Source organism: Leucopleurus acutus (assembly GCF_964270905.1).
Source record: "Leucopleurus acutus genome assembly, chromosome: 4".
In the NCBI taxonomy this organism is placed as follows: domain Eukaryota; kingdom Metazoa; phylum Chordata; class Mammalia; order Artiodactyla; family Delphinidae; genus Leucopleurus; species Leucopleurus acutus.
The window spans coordinates 125,104,355-125,125,806 of NC_139146.1; the positions used below are offsets into that span (position 1 = coordinate 125,104,355).

At 48.8% G+C, this 21,452-nt stretch overlaps 1 protein-coding gene across 1 annotated transcript in view; it reads right to left on the reverse strand.

The window, feature by feature from the left end:
• Window positions 1-1,380: 1,380 nt before the first annotated feature.
• TMEM131L (transmembrane 131 like) overlaps window positions 1,381-21,452 on the reverse strand; it is a 159,852-nt gene continuing 139,780 nt past the window's right edge. The window contains exons 27-35 of the mRNA XM_082837961.1: window positions 18,726-18,850; window positions 15,859-16,025; window positions 14,402-14,587; window positions 11,630-11,708; window positions 9,954-10,036; window positions 5,463-5,583; window positions 3,939-4,030; window positions 2,447-2,586; window positions 1,381-1,752 (exon numbers count right to left, since the gene is read on the reverse strand). Coding sequence (XP_082694087.1) covers window positions 1,477-1,752; window positions 2,447-2,586; window positions 3,939-4,030; window positions 5,463-5,583; window positions 9,954-10,036; window positions 11,630-11,708; window positions 14,402-14,587; window positions 15,859-16,025; window positions 18,726-18,850 — 1,269 coding nt within the window. The 3' untranslated portion in view covers window positions 1,381-1,476. The remainder of the gene's footprint in view (window positions 1,753-2,446; window positions 2,587-3,938; window positions 4,031-5,462; window positions 5,584-9,953; window positions 10,037-11,629; window positions 11,709-14,401; window positions 14,588-15,858; window positions 16,026-18,725; window positions 18,851-21,452) is intronic.

Sequence of the window (21,452 nt, forward strand, 5' to 3'; positions counted from 1 at the left end):
CATCCATCTCCAGAACATTTTCAGCTCCTCAAACTGAAACTCTGGGCTTATTAAACATTGACTCCCCATTCCCCTCCCCTTCAAGCCTCTGGTAACCTCTATCCTACTTTCTGACTCTGAATTTGACCGCAATAGGTCCCTCATATAAGTGGAATCATACAATACTTGTACTTTTGTGACGGGCTTGTTTCACTCAGCATGTTTTCAAGGTTCATCCATGATGTAGCATGTATCAGAATTTCCTTCCCTTCTAAGGCTGAATATCCTATTGTCTGTATATACCACATTTTGCTTATCCATTCTTCCATCAATGGACATTTAGGTTGTTTCCACCTTCTGGCTACTGTGAACAGTCCTTCAGTGAACATGGTGCACAAGCATCTGTTTCACTTCTTTTGGGTATATACCTAGAACCTAAATTACTTTTCAGCCTTATTCAGTACTGGGGATGGGGGATTCCAAGTCGGTAGCCTGAGAGGTTTCCAGTAGCCGTGCGTGCTCGGAGGTACTCCTTGCAGGAGGGCAGTCCCAGGTTACAGTACACTCAGCCTTCGTCCAGGGTCCCACACAGCCAAGGCAAAGAGTAAGAAAAAGCAAGTGAACCCAGCATTCCACTCAAAAATCTCTCCCATTCCATTTCCAATAAAGACAAAACAAAATGTAAAAATAAGACATTTTTATTAAAAGCTGAAATGTTTTCAAAGTTTATACATGCAAACAGATAATTCCATCACATGGATTTCTAAGATCACTGACAGGCAGATACAAACCAGCCTAGCAAACACGCACCAGCACCCTCAACCGCTCAGTACTTGGACTTGGACTCAGCCTGTTCGCTCGGAGGGAAACCGGACACTTACCAGCATGTCCCTACTGCTGTCGTGCCCCTGGTGACTGGCCTGATGGCGGGGAGGGAACATCCCTGTCACACAGAACAGTGCCGGGCTCTCTGCTCCACCTCAGCAGCCCTGCCCACCAGGACTGGTCCGTCCAGGCAAGTGACTAGCAGCTGGCTTCCCAACACCGGAGGCTCATTTCAATCAACGGAGCACTTGAAACAAAATCCTGGCTGCCTGAGCCACAGGCCCATTACAGCAGCATCCCTCAGAAAGCCACCTGATCAAAGTCACTTTCCGCAAGCTCCCGGGGAGTCCGATGCCCACAGAGGGGGCAATCACTGCAGTGCTTTCTTTCTCAACTCTTACCTTCTTAGAAGCCGCCCTGGTCCTGATTTACACATTTGGTGTGTCTGACACGCTTCTTGAGTTATGAAGTTAGGACACATGGATGCTTCGTTTCTATCACTGTTTTGTGAAGGATTAAAAAAAAATAGAGCACCCGGATTTCATTAAAAAATTTATTTTCATATAAAAGTGCCAAAATAACCACAAACGTCAATCTATGTCAACAACCAGTTTACGCTAGTAATCAAAACACAAGCCTCTTTATTCACACTGTTCAGAACTCGAATCTTGTTCACACGTTCCCACAGTAGCTCGAGTCTCTGGACAGTGGGAAGTTTGCGTTCCTGTTCGCGGTGCTAGTCCATATGTCCAGGTCCATATAGGCACGGAATGGGTTAAACCCAGGGTAGTATTCCTTGCACATGACCGCCTGGTTTTCCATGTGAGTCGAGTGTTCCGTCGTGGGGTTGATGGGGCAGCAATTTTCATACACGTCGCTTTGCGGGGCCCAGATGGAACCAAAAAGTCCAGACATCGGAGACAAGCTTCGGGTGCTTGTGAGGTAGGGCTGAAGGATACATGAGGAGAAGAAAAAAAAAAGAAAGAAAGAAATGTTTAAAAAAATAAAGAAGGCTTAGAAAGGCAATGGCAAGGTTGACTATGTACCCGTGGCTACCACAGTGTAATCAATCCAAGCTACCTGGACATTATTACACTATTCTCAGCCACCTGGGTGGCTTTAATTCCATTTTCCTCAAACAGAAGGTCATGAAATTCCCATCAAACTAGCGATAACCTTTTATCAACCCAAGGAAGGACCCACAGGTCGAATGCCCTCCATTTGTAAAGCAGCAGCAGAGTGGGTGTCAGAGAAGCACAGAGGGTGTCCGCAGGCAGGAAGCCCTCCAGACCTGTCGCTGACACTGCCTGACCTTCCTGGAAGGTTCATCTCATCTCCTCCCACAGATGAAAGGTCAGCGAGGCCACAGGAACACAGCTGCATCCCAGAGGGCTTCCTGGCCCAAGTTCAATGTCATCAACAACCATCTCTCCTCAGTGTGGTTTGGGGCGTCTTGGCTGCTGGTGTCTGCAAGCCCCTGCCCATCTGACTATGCGTGAGCCCCCTGCAGAGCGTGGCTGGTGACCTAAGGGGAACAAGCCAGGCTCTGGCTGATCTGAACCCAACCCTAAAGCTACAGTGAGACCAGGATGAGGCAGGCACTGGAAAGAACCCAGGCACAGCAGGACCGGGCGGCACTGACCGGAGAGCTGATGAGGCCAGCGTGTCCCCAGGCGGTCGGCACATTTGGGGGGCTGTTCCAGGCAGACTGGGAGCTGTGGTCAATGAAGTCTGTCTGAACTTCGGCAGGACAGGGGAAGCCATTGGGGTAGTTAATGTTTTCTACAAAGAATGGGAGACATCGACAGAGGTGAACATTTTTCTGGAGAGAATGGAATTCTCCCTCTCAGACAGAAAGCTCTCAAGGCCTTACTATATTGACAAGTTAAAGATGAACATAAAATAATTACTCCATGACACACACCACCTGGGAAGCCCTCAGGAAGTTCTTCCTCTGGGCTTAATTTTTTGTATTTGATAATTTGATGGGACTCTTTCTAATACACAGAATACACTAAAATACTGCTATACTTTTATAGTAGTAAATACAACCATAGATTTGAATAGTGTCAAGGTTCTTACCAGTCCTTAAAATTTTCTTTTATTGCCTGTCATGCCAATGTCGGCCATCTCCACATACACCATACGCATTGATAAAGTAATAGGAAACCAAGCCCTTCTCCAACAGCAGTAAGAAGGTATAAACACAGCCTCACAGGCAGAAAGAAAGTTACCACAGCACCCCCTTGTGATTATCATAGAGCACTGCATATATCAAAACCCAGATAAGTACAAGCATCTTGTACTTATATTTGGGCCCAAGAATCTGCAATTTTTCACAATTTCCCCTTCAAGCTCCTTCCCTTCCTTCTGCAGCACCATCCAGGGGCATAAGCATCAGGACATGCTGAGGAACAAGCAGGTAAATGATTCTACCTCACCTGGGACTTGTTTGCCTAAAAAGAGTAACTAACCCCAGCCTCCCAATGGATAATCCAATGGATAATCCACAGTTTAGGTCCACATAGATCCAAATGACCCCGTTCTACCTAATTTGAAGGACTAAATAGATTAGGGTTATTTGTACAAGTTCCCAGACACCCGGGTTTAGAGGGCTTTTTTGGGCCATACAAAATTACATATGGCAGGCGTGCTGGACCCACACGAAGGACTGACTCAGCAGCATCCTGGAAGATCATTCTCAAAGGCACATTCTCTGCAGTTAGTGTGTTGAGTCCACACACCCTTCCTGCTTTGACCTTCTGAGAATAAAAGAATGGCACTGGGGGACTTCCCTGGTGGTCCAGTGGTAAAGAAAGAATCCACCTTCCAATGCAGGGGACGCATGCTCGATCCCTGGTCAGGGAACTAAGATCCCACATGCCGCGGGGCAACTAAGCCCGCGTGCCACAACTACTGAACTCTCGTGTCTCAACAAGAGAGCCCATGTGCCGCAAACTACAGAGCTCACGTGCCCTGGAGCCCGTGCCACAACTAGAGAGAGAAAATCCACATGGCACGACTAGAGAGAAGCCCGTGCACTGCAATGAAAGATCCCGCGGGCTGCAACTAAGACCGACACAGCCAAAAAAAAAAAAAAAAGAATATCATTAGGATTGTCCAAATAGCTTTACCTTCCGGAAAGGCATTGTAGTCGTTCAATTCCAGGGGGCAGTACACACTGGGAAACTGGCCTTCACACGTTGCATTCCAATCAATGAAACTGCTACAAAAAACAAGGGGTCTAGTTTCAGAAACAGGATGTCAACAGATCAAGGAAAGAAAGAGGAGTACGATGTTATTGCCCAGCATCCTCATCGCTGCTAATTCCTCAACTCTGGAAAATTAAAGAAGTACTTTATTGTCACAGAATCAAAGACTTACTAACTCAACGCTCATCACCAATGACACAGCACTGCAGGATGGATGGCTTGGACTGGATGCCCACTTCCTTTCAATGGGGATGTAATTAATGTACAGCATAGGAAACACAGTTAATCACACTGTAATACTCTGTGTGGTGAGAGATGATGACTAGACTTACATGGTGATCATTTTGGAACGTATAAAAATAATGAATCACTATGTTGTACAACAGAAATGTAATACTGTATGTCATTTATAATTCCAAAGACAGTCAGAGATGGAGTTTGATCTGTTGAGTACAGAGAGCCAGGGACTCAGGGAAAAGTGGGGGCAGAGGAGCTTTTCTTTAAATGAGACAAGAAAAAGCAAATAAATTATGCCTAGATAAGGGGAATGGATCAAAACCCGGCTTTCAGTTTGCCAGAGAAGTACTTTCACTTAGACTGTAAAAAACTTGCCCATGGTTAGGTGTAAAGCATGTAAGCAGGACCAAGATTTGAAAGAGAAAATTGCTCTCACTTTTAACTAAAAGGTATTACATTAAAAAAAAACAACAACAAACTAAAACCCACTCATGTTTGTTAAGTCTAACCAGAGGCAGAGCCCGTGGCTGTGGCTTTGTCAGCACGTGGAGGATGGGACACTGCCAAGAGGGTCCCAACACCCACCCAGGGGGCTCAAACACATCCGCTACGAACTGCCACCTTCCGCTCGGGGCAAGGCCAGACTATGACTCATGGTAGATGCTTTGATCCCAACTGCAATCTGGTTTCATTATAGAAATAAGAAAGTAACTACCTCTATTATAATAAGCTGAACTCCCCAATAAAACTTCAACTGGATTCTGATTAAACACAGATATTAACATTTTCTCAAGGTTTCATAATCGAATGATTAATCTAATGGCAAGTCTAAGAAGCTGTCATTTGTGGAACTATTTTTCAATACTCAAATTATTCGATCTTTAAAATTTTTAAATGTGTTCAAGATTGATGCCAAGGAAAAATGGAAATTTTTATTCTGTTAGCGGGTAGGAATTATGAGGGACTGTTTTTGTTTTTTCAGTTTTGCCTCTAATATATGAATAGCTCGTCTTTTCAGTTTAAAAAGTAAAACACTGACGTGGTCCCCGGCTGTTACTTTTTTCCTTCCCTGTTTCTCTCAATTCCTGGCTTGTAATTTTTCAGACATCACAGCTCAACTCCAAAAAGCAGCTGGCAACACCCAGCTCAGGAGCTGGGGAGAAAGCCCGGACCCGGCCGCTGCTGCCGTCATCCGGATGGAGCGCATACCTGCTGTGCACCGGCGCGGGCGCGGGCAGCACGGCCGGCCCGCTGCTCTCCAGGGCGCAGCCGAAGCCGCTGGTCACACACACGGGCTGTGCGGGCCACAGGTCCCCCGGGGGGTAGAGACCTGCGGAAGAGAACAGGCCTCTCAGCCCCCCTCCTTCTCATGCAGCCCTCGGCCACCCTTCCTGCAAGGAACAGCTCGACTTCTCCTCCTTCCAGGAAGCCCCGCCCCCAGCCCGTATCACCCGCACGGGCTAGAGCCCTTCTGTCTGTAAAGTGCAAGGGCCGCGCGCTGCTTTGACCTGCACTTCAGACGGGACACAACCGTCTCCTGGCCCGGATTACGAGATCATGGCAGTGACTCAACAAGCACTGCAGGGCCTGCCTGCTTCCTGCAAAGCCCCGGCAGGATTCCCAGGACACAGCAGTGAACACGTTGATATTCAAGTGAGCGGAGACAAACAACAAACAAAAGAAGTAAGAAGCTGGGAAAACGGTGCTGTTACAGCCCCAGGGATGAGACACAAGGATTCTGTGGCAGTGGAGGAGGCCAACCTCAGCACCAGGGGAGAGAACACCCTGCACCCTGCAGGTACCGGGCTTGGAGTGACGTGAGTGAGCCCTGTTTTCCACAATTGCCCCTGAGGCTTCCTCGGGAGGGACCCTGTCCCGGCTCGGCGCTCCCAAGCCGTGGAAGCGCCTGCCTGCTGGGTGTGCCAACAATATGGTCCTGACCTCAGTTTGAGCACCGTTCCCCTAAACCTTTCCAGGGGACACCCGGCTCCTGCTCTTCCCAGCAAACACCTGCAGCACCTCTGCTTGTCTCCACCTTCACCGCCACAGCCGTTGCTCATTCGTGGGATGCACGGATGTACGCCATTGGTTGGTGGCATGGATTAAAGGGGCAGACTGGCCATCTGCACATGGGCAGGAAGTCCACAAAGAAAGAATAGACTCAACTATTCGAAATGCACTGGGAACCCGAAGGTCTACCAGCCAACCAGGCCACACGGGGATGGGGGGAATACATGGACAGGAATACGTGGACACAACTCTCGCCTTCCAGGCAGCGTGTGCGCCCCCAGGGCTGCACCCCCATGTGGGAGCCGGCGGCAATCACCCGCCTGGAGACCCGGAGACCTGCAGCTCATGGTGGTCAGAGAGACCCTCGAGCGTTTAAAGAAACACCACCAGAGACCACGTAGCTGTCATAGCTGTGGGGGTCTCTCAAGGACGAGGTCCACCTCCTAAGGCCGCCCTGGTGTTTGGGGCCTCGCTCAGCGGTTGAGCAGGCACCCTACAGTCAGTCCTGCAGGGCGGGGCATCCTGCCGTGAAAGTCCTGTTGAGAATCGCTGGGACCAGAGGCTGCATGAGCCGATTAAGATCAGATCAACCAAGAACCGCCTCCGCACTCAGGTGCTCATAAACAAATGGACCGGAAGCCAAGACCGCACAGAAACGAGGGGTGTGTATGCTGCTTCGAGACAATCTCTGTGGGTCTCACGTTTCTTTGCTTCCTGGAATGGATGCTCTGACTGCCCACGTTCTGACCTATCTTTCCAAGGATATTTGCTAAACAAAGCCTCAGAAGATGGAGACAGGATCTCCCCCTAGAGCAACGGGCAAGTTTGCTTCGTCCAACAAAATAAAGATAATGTCGCCCACCTGGGCGGCCCTGCATCGCCCCCAAGAGACTGGAGGCCTGAAGGAAGTGTGCTTACAAGATGCTCAGGCTGCCTGCTGTGCTAAGCGTCCTATTCTCTGACCCAGGAGTCTCTTGTCCTCTGGCAGCAGCTACAAAATCATGGCAGGCTAACTTGTTAGCTCGTAATAAGTAGGGTAAACGCCTCAGACCCTTCCCCGGTCTCGACAGTGATGTGATCTGACTCACGTTCAATATCATCCCTCTGGCTGCTGTGCTGAAAAGAGACGGTAAGGTGGTGGCGGATGTTCACCAGCGTTACTGTGGTGATTGTTTTGCAATATGTACATATGATGAATCATTACATTAGTTATACCCCTGAAACTAATCTAATATTATGTATCAATTATATCCCAAAAAGAAAGAAGATAAAAGACAATGAGATAGTGAGGTGAGGTGAGAAGTAGAGAGACCTGTCGGGAGGCTGCGGCGAGAAAGAATGGTGGCCGTGGGGAGAAGTGATCAGATTCTGGGTCTGTTTGGAAGGCAGAGGCAGAGAGTGAGACAACAGATCCCACGTGGGGATGAGGAAAAGAGTCCAGGATGACGCCCAGACTTCTGGCCTGAGCAACAAGAAAGCCCGAGTGGGAGGCTGTGTGAGGAGTAGGGCTGAGCAGGTGAGCGTTCCGTACGGGACACCGGTGCAGGCCTGAGGACAGATGGCACCGGCAGCTGGCTGTGCAGAAGTGGGAGCTGTCGGGGGGCTGGAGGTGGATGGACCACCAGGAGAGCATGACCCAGATGAGCATGAGAGCTGGGGCAGCCGAGGGGAACTGCACCGGGACCCCCGAGGTCACAGCCTGAGCAGAAGGTCTCAGGAGGCCGGAGTACGGGGCCCCGGCCACGGAGATCACTGGGGCCCCGTAGACACTGCTCCGGTGTCACGGCACAGCCAGCCCCAGCGGTTTCAGGGAGAACAGGAGGAAAGGAATCTAAGCAGCAGGGAGACAACTCCCCCAAGCAGCTCTCCCAGAGAGGAGGGCACAGCAGCAGCCAGATAAGGGGGGACCAAGGGAGAGAGTGGCTGCTTCTGTGTTAAGGACGGGACGGGAGGTCTCACGGTATGTATGGATGCCAGTGGGCACTACCCGTGAGAGAAAACCCGACGCTGGCACCGAGCCGGAGCGGGACCCCACAGAGGAGGGCAGCCTGACAACCCACGGGCCGCAGCAGGAGGGCAGCGGGGGTGGCGGGTGGAAGACGGGGCAGGCGGAGCCTCTCTCTTCCCCAGGAAACAGGAAGCATCAGCTAAGAGAACCAGGCACAGGACTGACAGGTGGGCACGGGGGGCGGTGGGGGGGGCCGCAGCTGCCGCGAGGCTGGCGGCTGGCCGGCTGTGTGCGCTGCTCTCCAGTCTCGCTCATCTGCACGGCACAGGGCAGAGAAGCTGGAACACTGGGCCAAACCACGCCCGTGGCTCTGCAAGGAGGGTGCAGCGCAGGGGGAGGGGGCCCAGAGGTGACGTAACAGCAGGTGGGAGGACTGAGGCTGGGGCGTGTGAGGGAGGTGCGGGCAGAGGAAGGGGACGGCACCGGCCCTGTGGACAGTGACTGTGAACAAGGGCTGTTTCTGTAGTGACTTTAGGGCCTCAACAGGGATGGTAACGGGTCATCAAAAAGTAACTGCAGATTATTAACAAAGATGAGGTAAAAAGGCGCTCGAAACACATACACACAACATGGATAAGACACTAGATGACATACGATTCTCCAACTGACGACAAAAGCAAAGACAGGAGAACATGGCAGGCGTACCTGTTTTGACACAGGTTTTCTTTTTCCTCACCATTCATTAAATCCTCTCTCTCCTCTATCACCTCAAAGAGAAAAGGCGGTACCTTCTAAACCTCCCTAAATCTTGCCTAAGCAAATTACTGAATTGAAGAGTATTTTTTCATCAAAAATACTTATTTTTATTGGACCAGTAGGCAGATCCAACTCACGAATAGTTTGTTTCTGTTGATAATCTGACAGCAGATAAACTCTCTGTAACCACAGAGCTGGAAGCCTCCTGCCTTCAAAGTAAAAGTGCTCGCTGTGCTGGGCAGCCTTTAGTCCAGCATGATTCACGTGAGCAAAAAAGCAAGAGCTCGACGGTGCCGCAGAGGGTAACAACCAGGCTCATCCTGCCACCATTCCTGAGCCTGGTTAGGCAGGAAGGAGGCGCGAGGAGAAAAGAGGAGAAATGAAGGCAAGAGAGGTGAAGGGAAGGAGAAGGAAAGAGAGGGGGCCTGGAGCTAACCTCCGGGGCAGACCCTGGGCGGAGCGGCTTCCCTCCCTGGGCCCCATGTCCAGGCTCCTGCGCCGCTGTCCCTGCCTGGCTGAGGCCGCAGAAGCTCAGCACTTGGCCTCAGCACTGATGCAGGAGGGAGGCTGGATCAGTGGACAGGCTTCTGAGACAAGGGGGAGGGGTGGGGACGGGGGACAGGCAGAGACACGGGAGGTGGAAGTCGGCTAATCGGGGCGCCGGACCCTCCGTCTGCTCCCCGCTTTTCTGCCACCCTAGATGGGAAAGGGAACTAAAGGCGGAGGCAACCCCTGTAAAGGGGCCCCACCTTGCTCCGGGGCCACAGGCCACCTGTGCCTTGTGTCCCAGGATGGAGCTCAGGGTCCGTGCAGAAGGGGCAGCCGAGGCCAGGGGCCCCGAGGACGCCAGGGCAGAGGACAGGGGCCTTCCCGATGCTCGGGAGCCGGGGCACAGACAAGCCAGCTCTGTCTGTCCTCAAGCTCCCCGGCCAGCAGCACGACATGGACACCTGGCCGGTGTCCGGAGCAAGAGCAACGCGCCTCACCTTTATCTTCTTCAACAGCCGCAGGCCCAGCAGGAAGGCTGGGACAGGGGGCGTCCACGTGTCGGGGGAAGCTACTCACGTCTCTGCGGGGAGAGCAAGAAGATGAGCCACTGACCCTCTCTGTACAAGGAAATGCTGGATTTCTGTAACTAAGTCCATGTTTTTTTTGTGTTTTTTTGTTTTTTTGCGGTACGCGGGCCTCTCACTGTTGTGGCCTCTCCCGTTGCGGAGCACAGGCTCTGGACGCGCAGGCTCAGCGGCCATGGCTCACGGGCCCAGCCGCTCCGTGGCATGTGGGATCTTCCCGGACCGGGGCACGAACCCGCATCCCCTGCATCAGCAGGCGGACTCTCAACCACTGCGCCACCAGGGAAGCCCCTGACTGCGTTTTTACATGAATTCTTCCCCTCAAAAACCATAAAGATACTAGAGACATAAAGGTATACACCCACAAAAGGGCTGAGGAATATTAAATTCCCAAGATCCAGAGAAGTCTTTTTTTTTTTTAAATAACATCTACCTTCAATCTTCTATTTTGGTGTAAGAGTATGTATGTACGTATGTATGTATGTATGTATTCATTCATTTATTTATGGCTGCGTTGGGTCTTTGTTGTTCTGCGCAGGTTTTCTTTAGTCGTGGCGAGTGGGGGCTACCCTTTGCTGTGTTGCGCGTGCTTCTCATTGTGGTGGCTTCTCTTGTTGTGGAGCACGGGCTCTAGGTGCACGGGCTTCAGCAGCTGCAGCACACAGGCTCAACAGTTGCGGCACATGGGCCCCAGAATGCGTGGACTTCAGTAGTTGCGGCACGTGGGCTTCAGTAGTTGTGGCTGGCGGGCTCTAGACTGCAGGCTCAGTAGTTGTGGCGCACGGGCTTAGTTGCTCCACAGCATGTGGGATCTTCCCGGACCAGGGGTCGAACCGTGTCCCCTGCACTGGCAGGTGGATTCTTAACCACTGCGCCACCAGGGAAGCCCCCAGGGAAGTCTTGTTTTAACAAACACCAACAGCACAATGCTAACTAAGGTAGTCTGCAGTTTCCAATCTGCCTTTCAGCAGCTGGCAACAACCTCCCACTCCTGGTTTACTCTCTACCCCTAACAGAAAGAGCTCGCATAGAGCTTTCCTCATCCATTCCATTTTTATGACACCACCCCCTGTCCTCTCATGGTGCCTAAAACCTAACCACACTCCTCACTCTGAAACCCTCTCCTTCTAACATACCCTCCTCTTCTCCCTCTCAGTAAATGGTGCTTGTTTATTTTGTCCGATGCTGCAGAAATCATCACATGGTGAAACCGTAAACATGTGTCTCCTAGGTTCTTGCAAACTTTTCTGAATCATCAGTGCTCAGTTTTATTTCAAGTCCTAGAAAAGAGTAGCTGGTTCCCATCCTTACTGTTACTACTGTTCTTCCTACCTTCAGGAGCGACACCTTCTAACACGGCCATATCACTGAAAGGACCAGCGATACCAGAGATGTCCCCACACAAGCGTGTTGTCTTGGAAAGATTGTACGCCCTGAATTATTAATAAAATCAGATTTTACTTTCTCACATCCTTAAAAGGTTTTCCTATTTTAGCCTGCAGAACCAAGTACAAAGAAGAAACACACGGAATGAAAGAAAAAGGCAGTACCTAAAACATACTGTAAAAGCTGGAAAACTAAACACTTACGTGGGATTGCAGATGTTATGAGAAAGATTCAAGGAGATGGGAGCTTCAGAGGGAAAGTCATTTTGTGAAACACTGTCTCCTGCATAAAAACAAAAAGGTGATCACAAGTTTTTATAAGCATAATTCAACTGTGTATATCCTGTGTTAAGATGCAGATCGCTAACATCGTTAACCCCTATGAATGATTTATTTTTCACATTTAATGGATATTCAATCAATTTTTTAATTAAAAAACTTTTACGTATGAATGTGTATAAAACGTGGATATACTTCAAAAATACTTCAAAAATACTTTGTGATTTTGATCTTTTACACAATTAATTATATTGGGGGGGGACTTCCCTGGTGGTCCAGTGGTAAAGAATCCACCTTACAATGCAGGGGAAAACAGGTTCCATCCCTGGTCAGGGAACTAAGATCCCACATGCCGCGGGGCAACTAAGCCCGCATGCCACAGCTACTGAGCTCATGAGCCTCAACTAGAGCCCTCGTGCTACAAACTACAGAGCCCACGTGCTGGGGAACCCGCGTGCCACAAATAGAGAGAGAAAACCTGCACGCCACAACTAGAGAGAAGCCCACGCGCCACAACAAAAGATGCCGCATACTACAACTAAGACCTGACGCAGCCAAAAATAAATAAAATAAATATGTACATAATAAATACATCTTTAAAAAAATTATATTGGGGACATTTTCCTGATATTTATTATACAACCTCTGAACATAACTAGACTGAGTCTTATGCCCTGTGTTAGAAGCAAGGCCATCACTCACCTTTCTCATTCTCCTGCTGTTGGCCTTATCCCTCAAGCAAGAGCTGCGCTTCTATTTTTTTATTGATGTTAAGCACCAATTTTAAAAACTCTCACGTTAGCACCATCAGGCGTACTGCCTTCAGTGGCCAAGAAGACCATCCCCACCACCAAACAAAACACTGCAAGCCGTCCTGCATCCAAGCCCTCATGGCGTTCTCCAGCACACAGTAATAAACAGATGTACGTGTATGTCCGTGGGGGGTCACTAGGCAAACAGTGTCTAAAAAGGCACCTGCAGGAAGGGCCAATGATGTGAAAAAGGCTGAGAAACGGACTGAAATCACAAGTGGGCATGTGTCTAGGTTTTTATGGTGCCAGGGCCCAGGTCTCCCAGACAGGAGCTTCTTTATAGGTAATCACTGCTGGCAGGAGACACAGCAGAGGCCGCTGTAATGAGCGGGAGGCAGTGGGAAGTGGGCTGGGCTCGGGGGGAGTCAGGGTCCCAGGGCGTCCAACAAGCCACGCGACCTCTCTGAGCCCAGGTCCTTGGAGGCACGGGGAGCGCCCCCCGTGGCCCTGCATACAGAGTGAGCCTCCCATGGATGCCACGGTGACGCCAATGGAACCCCTGTCTCCCCCCTGTCCTGATAACAAAGCTTAACCTGTACTATGTTGACCATGACAGCGAAAAGGAGTGAATTAAATCTTTACGTAGACATGGGGGTATGACAAACAACACTGAGTGAAACAGCAAGACGCAGCATGCTTACTGAAGCGTGATCTCCGTTATGTAAGTTAAAAACAATTCTCTGGGGCTTCCCTGGTGGCGCAGTGGTTGAGAGTCCGCCTGCCGATGCAGGGGACACGGGTTCGTGCCCCGGTCCGGGAGGATCCCACATGCCGCGGAGCGGCTGGGCCCGTGAGCCATGGCCGCTGAGCCTGCGCGTCCGGAGCCTGTGCTCCGCAACGGGAGAGGCCACAACAGTGAGAGGCCCACGTACCAAAAAAAAAAAAAAAAAAAAAAAAAAAAAAAATTCTCTGTTTTGTTGATATATGAATGTAAAATAAAGTATGGATTAAAAGAATACACAGCAAGCCCATGACAGTGGACAGTGAGTCTCTCAAGCAGAAGGAAGCGGAAGACTATAAAATATTACCTCTTAAAAAAAAAGGAGGGCAAATATGACAAAATTAAGAGTTATTAATTCTAGGTGACAGAAATATAGATGCTTCTTTGACCTTTCCTGTATCTTTAAATTTTTCAAAAACAAGGGAGGACCACTGTTCATAGCAACATTATTCATAAGACGCAAAAGGTGGAAAAACCCAAGTGTCCATCAACAGATGAATAGAGAGATAAAATGCAGTCTATCCACAGACAACGGAATATTTATTATTCAGCCTTTAAGAAGGAAGGAAATCCTGACATGTCACAACATGGATGAACCTTGAAGACACCATGCTAATAAGTGAAATAGGCCACTCACCAAAGGACAAGTATTGTATGACTTCACTTACCAGATACGAGAGTATTCAAATTCACAGACAGAAAGCAGAATAGAGGTTCACAGGGCTGTAGGGGTGGGGAAGGGAGAGCTACGGTTTAATAGGTACCGAGTTTCTGTTTGGGATGGGGAAGAAGGCCCAAAGATGGATGGTGGTGATGACTGCACAACAATGTGAATGCATTTAATGCCACTGAACTGGACACTTAAAAATGGTTAAAATGGTAGATTTTGTGTTATGTATTCTTTACCACGACAAACAAATGTACAAGTGAAAAAATAAACGTGGAAATTCTTTGAACTGTTTCCAAGATACAGACTTTAAAAAATAATAATAATAATGGAGGGAGGCAGGAAGGAAGAAAGAAAAAAGAAAGTGGATAAAATGCAAGGCAAAGCAAGCACGGGAATGCAGAGCCCACCGCGGGCGGGTGGCACTGGAAGGCAGATCAGGCCCCTGTTCTGGGTGCCGGGGCAGGAGGGCCAGGAGGCCTCAGTCCCAGACTCACCAGGCGGCAGGAAGTGCTGAGGGCCCAGCATGGGCTTCTTGTCCCCGTCAGAGCTGCTGGCACTGCTCCAGCTGCCCCAGCTGCCCCGGCTGGCACGCACGCTGCCCGAGGAGCTGCCACAGTCCGAGCTGGAGTCTGAGCAGGACTTCTCCACGCGCTTCTTTCCCGGCTTCTGGAAGTAACCCTCTGTGGGAAGTGAGAGAGGAGTCGTGTTTCGCTTACAGAGTTTTCAACCTGATGCCACTTCCAGTAGAAGGAGAGAGGTCAAGGTATGAAGAAGGCAGGGCTCAGCTTCAGGATCTGCCCCCTCTGCCCATCCAGCGAGAAGGAAGACGCTCCCTGAAACTGACGATGGGCCCTGAGGAAGCCGCGGGGGTGAGTCACGGGCCCCACAGGCTCTGCCGTGGGCCGGACAGTGAACATGGTCTAGCTTGAGACAGTCAACACCAATGATAATGTCGACTTAAAAGTGGTTCTGGGGCTTCCCTGGTGGCGCAGTGGTTGAGAGTCCGCCTGCCTATGCAGGGGACACGGGTTCGTGCCCCGGTTCGGGAAGGTCCCACATGCTGCGGAGCGGCTGGGCCTGTGAGCCGTGGCCACTAAGCCTGCATGTCCGGAGCCTGTGCTCCGCAATGGGAGAGGCCACAGCAGTGACAGCCCTGTGTACCACAAAAAAAATAAAAAGTGGTTCTGGAAATAACAAGTACTTCTCTCAAGAAAATCAAGGCTACTCTCTCGGACTGGAGATGTGTAGGTAATTTCTCTCTCTTGTATTAAAATGTCCCCCAAGATATACGTACGACTGATGCACTCTGCTGTACACCTGAAACTAACACAACACTGTAAATCAACTAGACTCTAATAAAAAGTGCTTTTAAATGTCCACCGAGAGTTTCAGAGTACTATTTATGTGTGGGTGGGAAGAACCTCCAGGAAGACCGAGAAACAACACGCACGTGTCTGGAAATGTGCGTGTCGGTGTCCCACACCCCTCCCCCCCCGCAGTACTTTCCTCTCCTGCCACCCTCCACCCGTCCCTGGACCCAGCCCTGGTGCCCCCAGGTCACTGGCCGGCAGCCCTCGGCGGAGGAGCAGCCTGGCTCTGCAGGAACCACCTGGCGCAGGGGTGTGAGGACGGCCGCTGTTCTCCCCTGGCTTTCCCCTACCCTCCTCTTTCACCAAGGGAGTCCTGTCCTGAGCCATCACCCACGGTTGTTCAGCCGTCTGCGTGACACAGTCGAGAATGGCCAGATTTTAGAGGAGTGGGAGGTAGGAGGGGCAACCCTACGGGCCTGCCCAGCCTCAGAAGAATCGCAGCCTACTGTCTCATCCGGACAGCTTTCCATTCAGGCTTGAGTGAAGTGATAAGCTCTCACACTGGGCACTTCCCCGAGGACATAACAATCAACAACAATCCCGACAGAAGCCCTGTTTGGTAGCTCCACGCGGTTCCATACCTGCCTCTCCCTGCGAGGCAGGTAAGCTGCTTCCAATGCCAGCATCTGTTTTACATGCTTCCCCCGGGTTTTCCTGGATACACCAGCTCCTTAAGTCGATGTCACTGCTCAGCTCAGACCTTTCAAATTCACTGCACACCAGCTTTAATTCACTCTGTTCCGAAGGCCTGGAAGAGCCACAAAAAAATCACGTCTGCATTTTATCGTGCATACACACATACCTGCTTTCCTTGAGACTTAGCAGAGGTGAAAAGGTGAATCTGGGACAACTTGAGCCCTCTTCTCTCTGGGTCTGCTGGGAGAAGACGATAAGTAAGGGAGAGAGATTAGGAAGAACAAGATTTTGCTGTTTTAGAACGAGAATTAAGTTGGAGCTCATTTAATCTCTTCATATTTTACAGTGAGAGGAGTAAAACTCTACAGGTTAAATGAGTCCCCCAAGGTCAACTGGTAAGTGGCAGGTGCAGGACCAGAACCCATGACTCTCTGTATGTCTTCCTTGGTTTTTGTGTAAAACATGACTCTCAGTAGATGAACCTGCTCCTTGGCGTCTGCGGGAACGTCTGAGCGTTAACTGAAATCTTTTCTCATTCATTCATTTAGCAAACATTTGTGGAGTGACGACCATGAGCCATGTACTGTTAGGAAAGGTGTGGCGTCTACAAAGAAGAACGAAGTTCTTCCCCCAAGGAGTTCACAGTCCAACACTTATATCTCTCTAACTAGACTATGAACTTGAGGGAAAACCTGTAATACAGCTTTGTAAATGGAGACACAGAAATGTGTCAGAGAACGCTACGTGAAGACCTAGGTGATTATTTCACACAGTCCAACTTCCGCACCTCATGTCACATCTGTAGGAGGACAGGTGTGAGATGAAGCCGATGGTCTCAGTGGTTTGTGACCACTCAGGGTAAAGAGTATAGAGACAGAGTATAGAGACAGATTGGCAACAGACAGTCCAACAACCACCACCTACGTAAGCATCATGTTCTCAAAACATTCTGATTACCTACAAGCTACTTGGAAGTTATTCTTTAACAACGTAATTTGTTTCTTTAGCATGTCAGAAATCTGCTTTCAATAATATATTGTAACATTTAATTGGTGAAATTCCACCCTAATTTTATATCTTTCTATATGTCCACATCAGAAAAACATGCCACTTTAAAGTGACCACATAAGTCCATCAAATTTTTATGAAAATACAAGGTGTGACTTTCCTTTCTATAGGAGACCACATTGCAGCTTTCAAATAATTTAGCCCAGGGCTTCCCTGGTGGCGCAGTGGTTGAGAGTCCGCCTGCCGATGCAGGAGACGCGGGTTCGTGCCCCAGTCCGGGAAGATCCCACATGCCGCAGAACGGCTAGGCCCGTGAGCCATGGCCGCTGAGCCTGCGTGTCCGGAGCCTGTGCTCCGCAACGGGAGAGGCCACAACAGTGAGAGGCCTGCGTACCGCAAAAAAAATAATAATAATAATTTAGCCTAAATAAGAATAATTACCCATTAGTAAGTAGTATTTAATAATTTAATAATTACCCATCAATAATCTAATAATGTGTATCTTTCCTTTTTTCCTGTTTGCATTTTGCTGATTGCAAGACACAGAACTAGAGCTTGAAGGCCCCCTGGGGTTGCCTGGCCCTCCTCCAGCAGAACAGGACATTCGGGGAAGGGGGGGCACGTGTTACAGGGCTGAATCCCAGGGTCCAAGCTCCTGATCGCAAAGGGGGCAGACACTGGAAGCAGCATGTTACATGCCTCCATGCGGGGGTCCTGGCCACCACGTGGGCGGTTCTGCCACAGTTCCCTCCCAACCACAAGAGCAACCACTTACAGCAGGGTGGAGTCCCTTCCCCACGCAAATCTGGAACTGCTAGAGAACACATCTGACAGCAACACATTTAAGTACCTAGCTGAGCTCACAAGAAAGAGAAATCCCCAGATGCCAATGCTCAAAGGAAGAAAAGCCGGAGCAGTGGAGACAGAGGGGCAAGGTGGGAGGAAACAGGCTCCGAAGCCCACTCGGGACAGGAATCAGGGAGCTCGTCAGCGCGAGGGCCACCCGAGAGGCTCCCCAGGGACCAGGGCAGAGGGCGCAGGGGCACGGGTCTGCCAGAGGCACTCCGTATGTGACGTCAGAATGGATGCGCTACTGACCTGGTGGGAAAAAATTCTCGAGCTATGGAATTTCTGTAAAATTAGGCTTGGAGAACTACTTCTGGGAACCCAGACACATGGGATCCGCACGCACACGTCAGCACCTTAATTTTACAGGTTAGAAAAGCAGCAAGGTTTCCCAAGGAGGCTGCCTGACTGCCTGGGGTCATGTCTGGCTCTGCCCCCCGACTACCTCTGGGGCTTCAGGCAAATCTCGCAGTTATCTATCTGCAGCTCACTTCCCACAGCGGAAGAACCTACCTTCTGCTGGACGATCAATCGGGGCAAAGATTCTATGCGTGGGGACTATTCTCTTGCATTATCGGGACCCCAGACAGTCAGGGTCAAGCTGGGACCGTGGGCCTGCCTGTGCCCAGAGGTCCTCTACCACCTGCTCCACCAACGCCCCTGGTGTGGAGGGATGGCTATGCTTTTTCCCTAAAACCTGCTATAGCTTTTTACATTTTATTAAGTAAAATTTTAAAATTTTGCTCATCTTAAGGGGTTTTCAACAAAATAAATAAAAACATAACCAGAAGATATGTTACTTTTAAGAATATATCTTTATCTCAAAACACAAACATCTACACTCTCATATTATCTGTATCCAACCTAACAAAAATAAGATGGAAACATAATAGCTAAATGTAAAATTATAGAGTAAATAATAGATGAAAAATTTAAAGGGACTGTAAAAATCACACACCTCAAGACCTGGGCAGCACCCCTTTTCTTGTTTTTTCTACATGCTCGATTTTTATTCCAATTTAAATTTTGTAAGTTTCCTTCTTTTTTCTCCTGAAGCCTCTTCTTCCTATAAGGATCTTCCTGCTAAAGAGGAAAAAGAAAAGTTTTAGTAAGGGTTTCAATTTACTAACACAAATAAAACCTGTGTATGGTTTTTTCTTTTAACTTTTGAAGACCAACTCCATCTGAATTCAGAACATTCCAGCACTAGTGAAAACAGACATACATTTCTCAATCTCTAGTCTGTTTTCATTTCCCTTCTTTCTCTACCTCCCCTCAGCCTCTGCAAAAAGAAAAAACGATTGTCGCCTATAAAATTTCTAAGGGGCTAAAAAGGAAAAACATCTGTTAGTAATTTATGGTCAGCTTGCCCGGTTAACCTCAGCAGCAGTAAATCCTCCGACCTTCACCTGTTTATTTGGTATGTGCAATGCACATGAATTACTATTGAAGAAAAATCGTGTAAAAACTCAACTGAGGAGTAATTTGTGTATTTATGTTTTTATTTGTTTATAGATGAACTTTAGGAGAACAGGCAAAACTCCAGAGAATGCTCCAAACTAGTTTAAGCTTTTCAAGTAAATAATGCCAAGAATATGCTTGATGTTTTTTTAATGTGGTTCTGAAAAACTTAATTTAGCATGAGACAGAAATATATTATATATAATATGTATGTATATATATATATATATATATACGCATATAAATAAAAATTTTTTTAATTTGGGTTTTTTCCTCTTCTAAATGTTAGGCATGGTCTACTAACAGGCCCAAGGGGAGGGGGATTCCCTTTTTAAGTAGCTCATATCTCTAATGTCTACTAATACTTTCTCCTTTTTTTCCTTCCACCATGCTGCCCCTTTAAAGCAGAAGAAAAATAAAAGGTTTTAGATGCCTGCACATTACATGTCTGGGGTACTGAAAGCCTCATGCTTGCATCAAAGCAATATGCTCACTACAATAGACGAACACTAGAAATAAAATGATATTTTAAGTGTACATGTGGTGGGATTATGGTATTTTTGCTCTCTTCTTTACACTCCTTTATTTTTTCTCCCAATATGTATTACCTTTTTTCTCATTCTGAAGGCATTTTAAAAACATGGTAAGTTAAACATACAAAGTCCTATCCTACAGGGCCGTATGCTAATCGTTTAAGTTTGATGCTAAATAGACACATTAAAGACGTATGATCAGATGCGATCCAATGTTAAACTTTAAATACAAACCACATTTATTCAAGTATTGCTCTCTGTGAATTTCCAACTTTTGCTGGGGGGGAGGGGGGGAGAGCCTGCCCCTCCCCTGCCTCACTCTGTCCACTTACGGGCCAAGAAAGGCTTTTCAACACAGCCAGTACCTGAACCTTTCTGTCCCTCCAGGGTCACCCACAAATAAAGGACCAGCCCCAAGTGGAGCCAGGAAGGGTGATCTGAGCAGGAGTCACTCTGGACGTGGCTGCCTTCTCAGCACAGCCTGGTTAGAATGGCATAACAGGCCACAAGAAGGGAGGCACTGGAGGGCTACACCCAGTGGGGACTTGGTGGTCAGAAGCATCGCCACCTACTGTGAGTATCAGAGAGTGAGTTTCAGGAGCACGGGGGACATGCTGGACAAGGAGGTGTGGATGGAGTGCTGGAGAAGCAGCACACACAGGAGGGCTGGGGAAGAGGGGCGTGCGTGCGTGCGTGCGTGTGTGTGTGTGTGTGTGTGTGTGTGTCTGTATGACACAAAGAGAGACTGAGAGAGAAGCACGGGGCAGTGCAGAGGTATGGGGCTGGGGTCAGCTGGGGGAGGACAGGGCCGCAGCGGATGCCGCAGGTGGGGCAGAGGGGAAAGCAACCTGAGAGCCAAAGCAACAGACTTGTCAGGAAATAGGAGGAAGACAGGGGCAATCGGCTCTTTGTTTTCTGGTGGGGAGGTGCCACATGTGGCGAAGCAGGACTAGCCGGGATCGGAAAGGGTCCACGCAGACCTGAAATTAAGACCAGTCTCTGTGGCCAAACCACCTGGTCTGAACCTCACTTCGCGTGACAAGCTGACTCATCTTGGGCAAGTGACTTAACCTCTCTTTGCCTCGGTTTCCCAGGTCTTCCAAAAGGCTGTTGTGAGGATTAAAGTACCTGACAGTAGTAAGCAGTTTACATAAGACTTAGCTATTATCATCTTCATTGTTGAATTATTTGAACTAAGTTCTCTGATCTCCCTGAATGAGGGACAATTTAACCGGCCGCAGGGTGGGGAAATAAGATTTCCTAAGCTTTAATAGTAAAAGAAAAGAAAGAAATCAAAGAGAAATCACAGATTGACTGCACAAAGGCATTCTTAAAACCACTGTACATAAGTCAAAGAGAATTAAAAATAAGAGGGAAATGACAAACTAAGAAAAAAATCTGATACTATTTGATAGACAAAGAGCTAATACCTTCACCTATGTTCTCATAGAAAACAAGAAAAAAACAGTGACACTCAATAGAAAAGTGGGTAAAGGACATGAAATGCAAATTCACAGAAGAAATAGAGAAGGCCAAAAACATGAAGAGTTCCTCCAAAATAGTTAATAATAAAGTATGTTTTTAGAAGAGACCAATTACCTCATCTTTCCATTCTGGCTTTAAAAACACAAGTGTGTTGACACTGCGTGTTTATGCCTGCAAACACGAGGAGAGGCTAGGGAAGCGGCGTG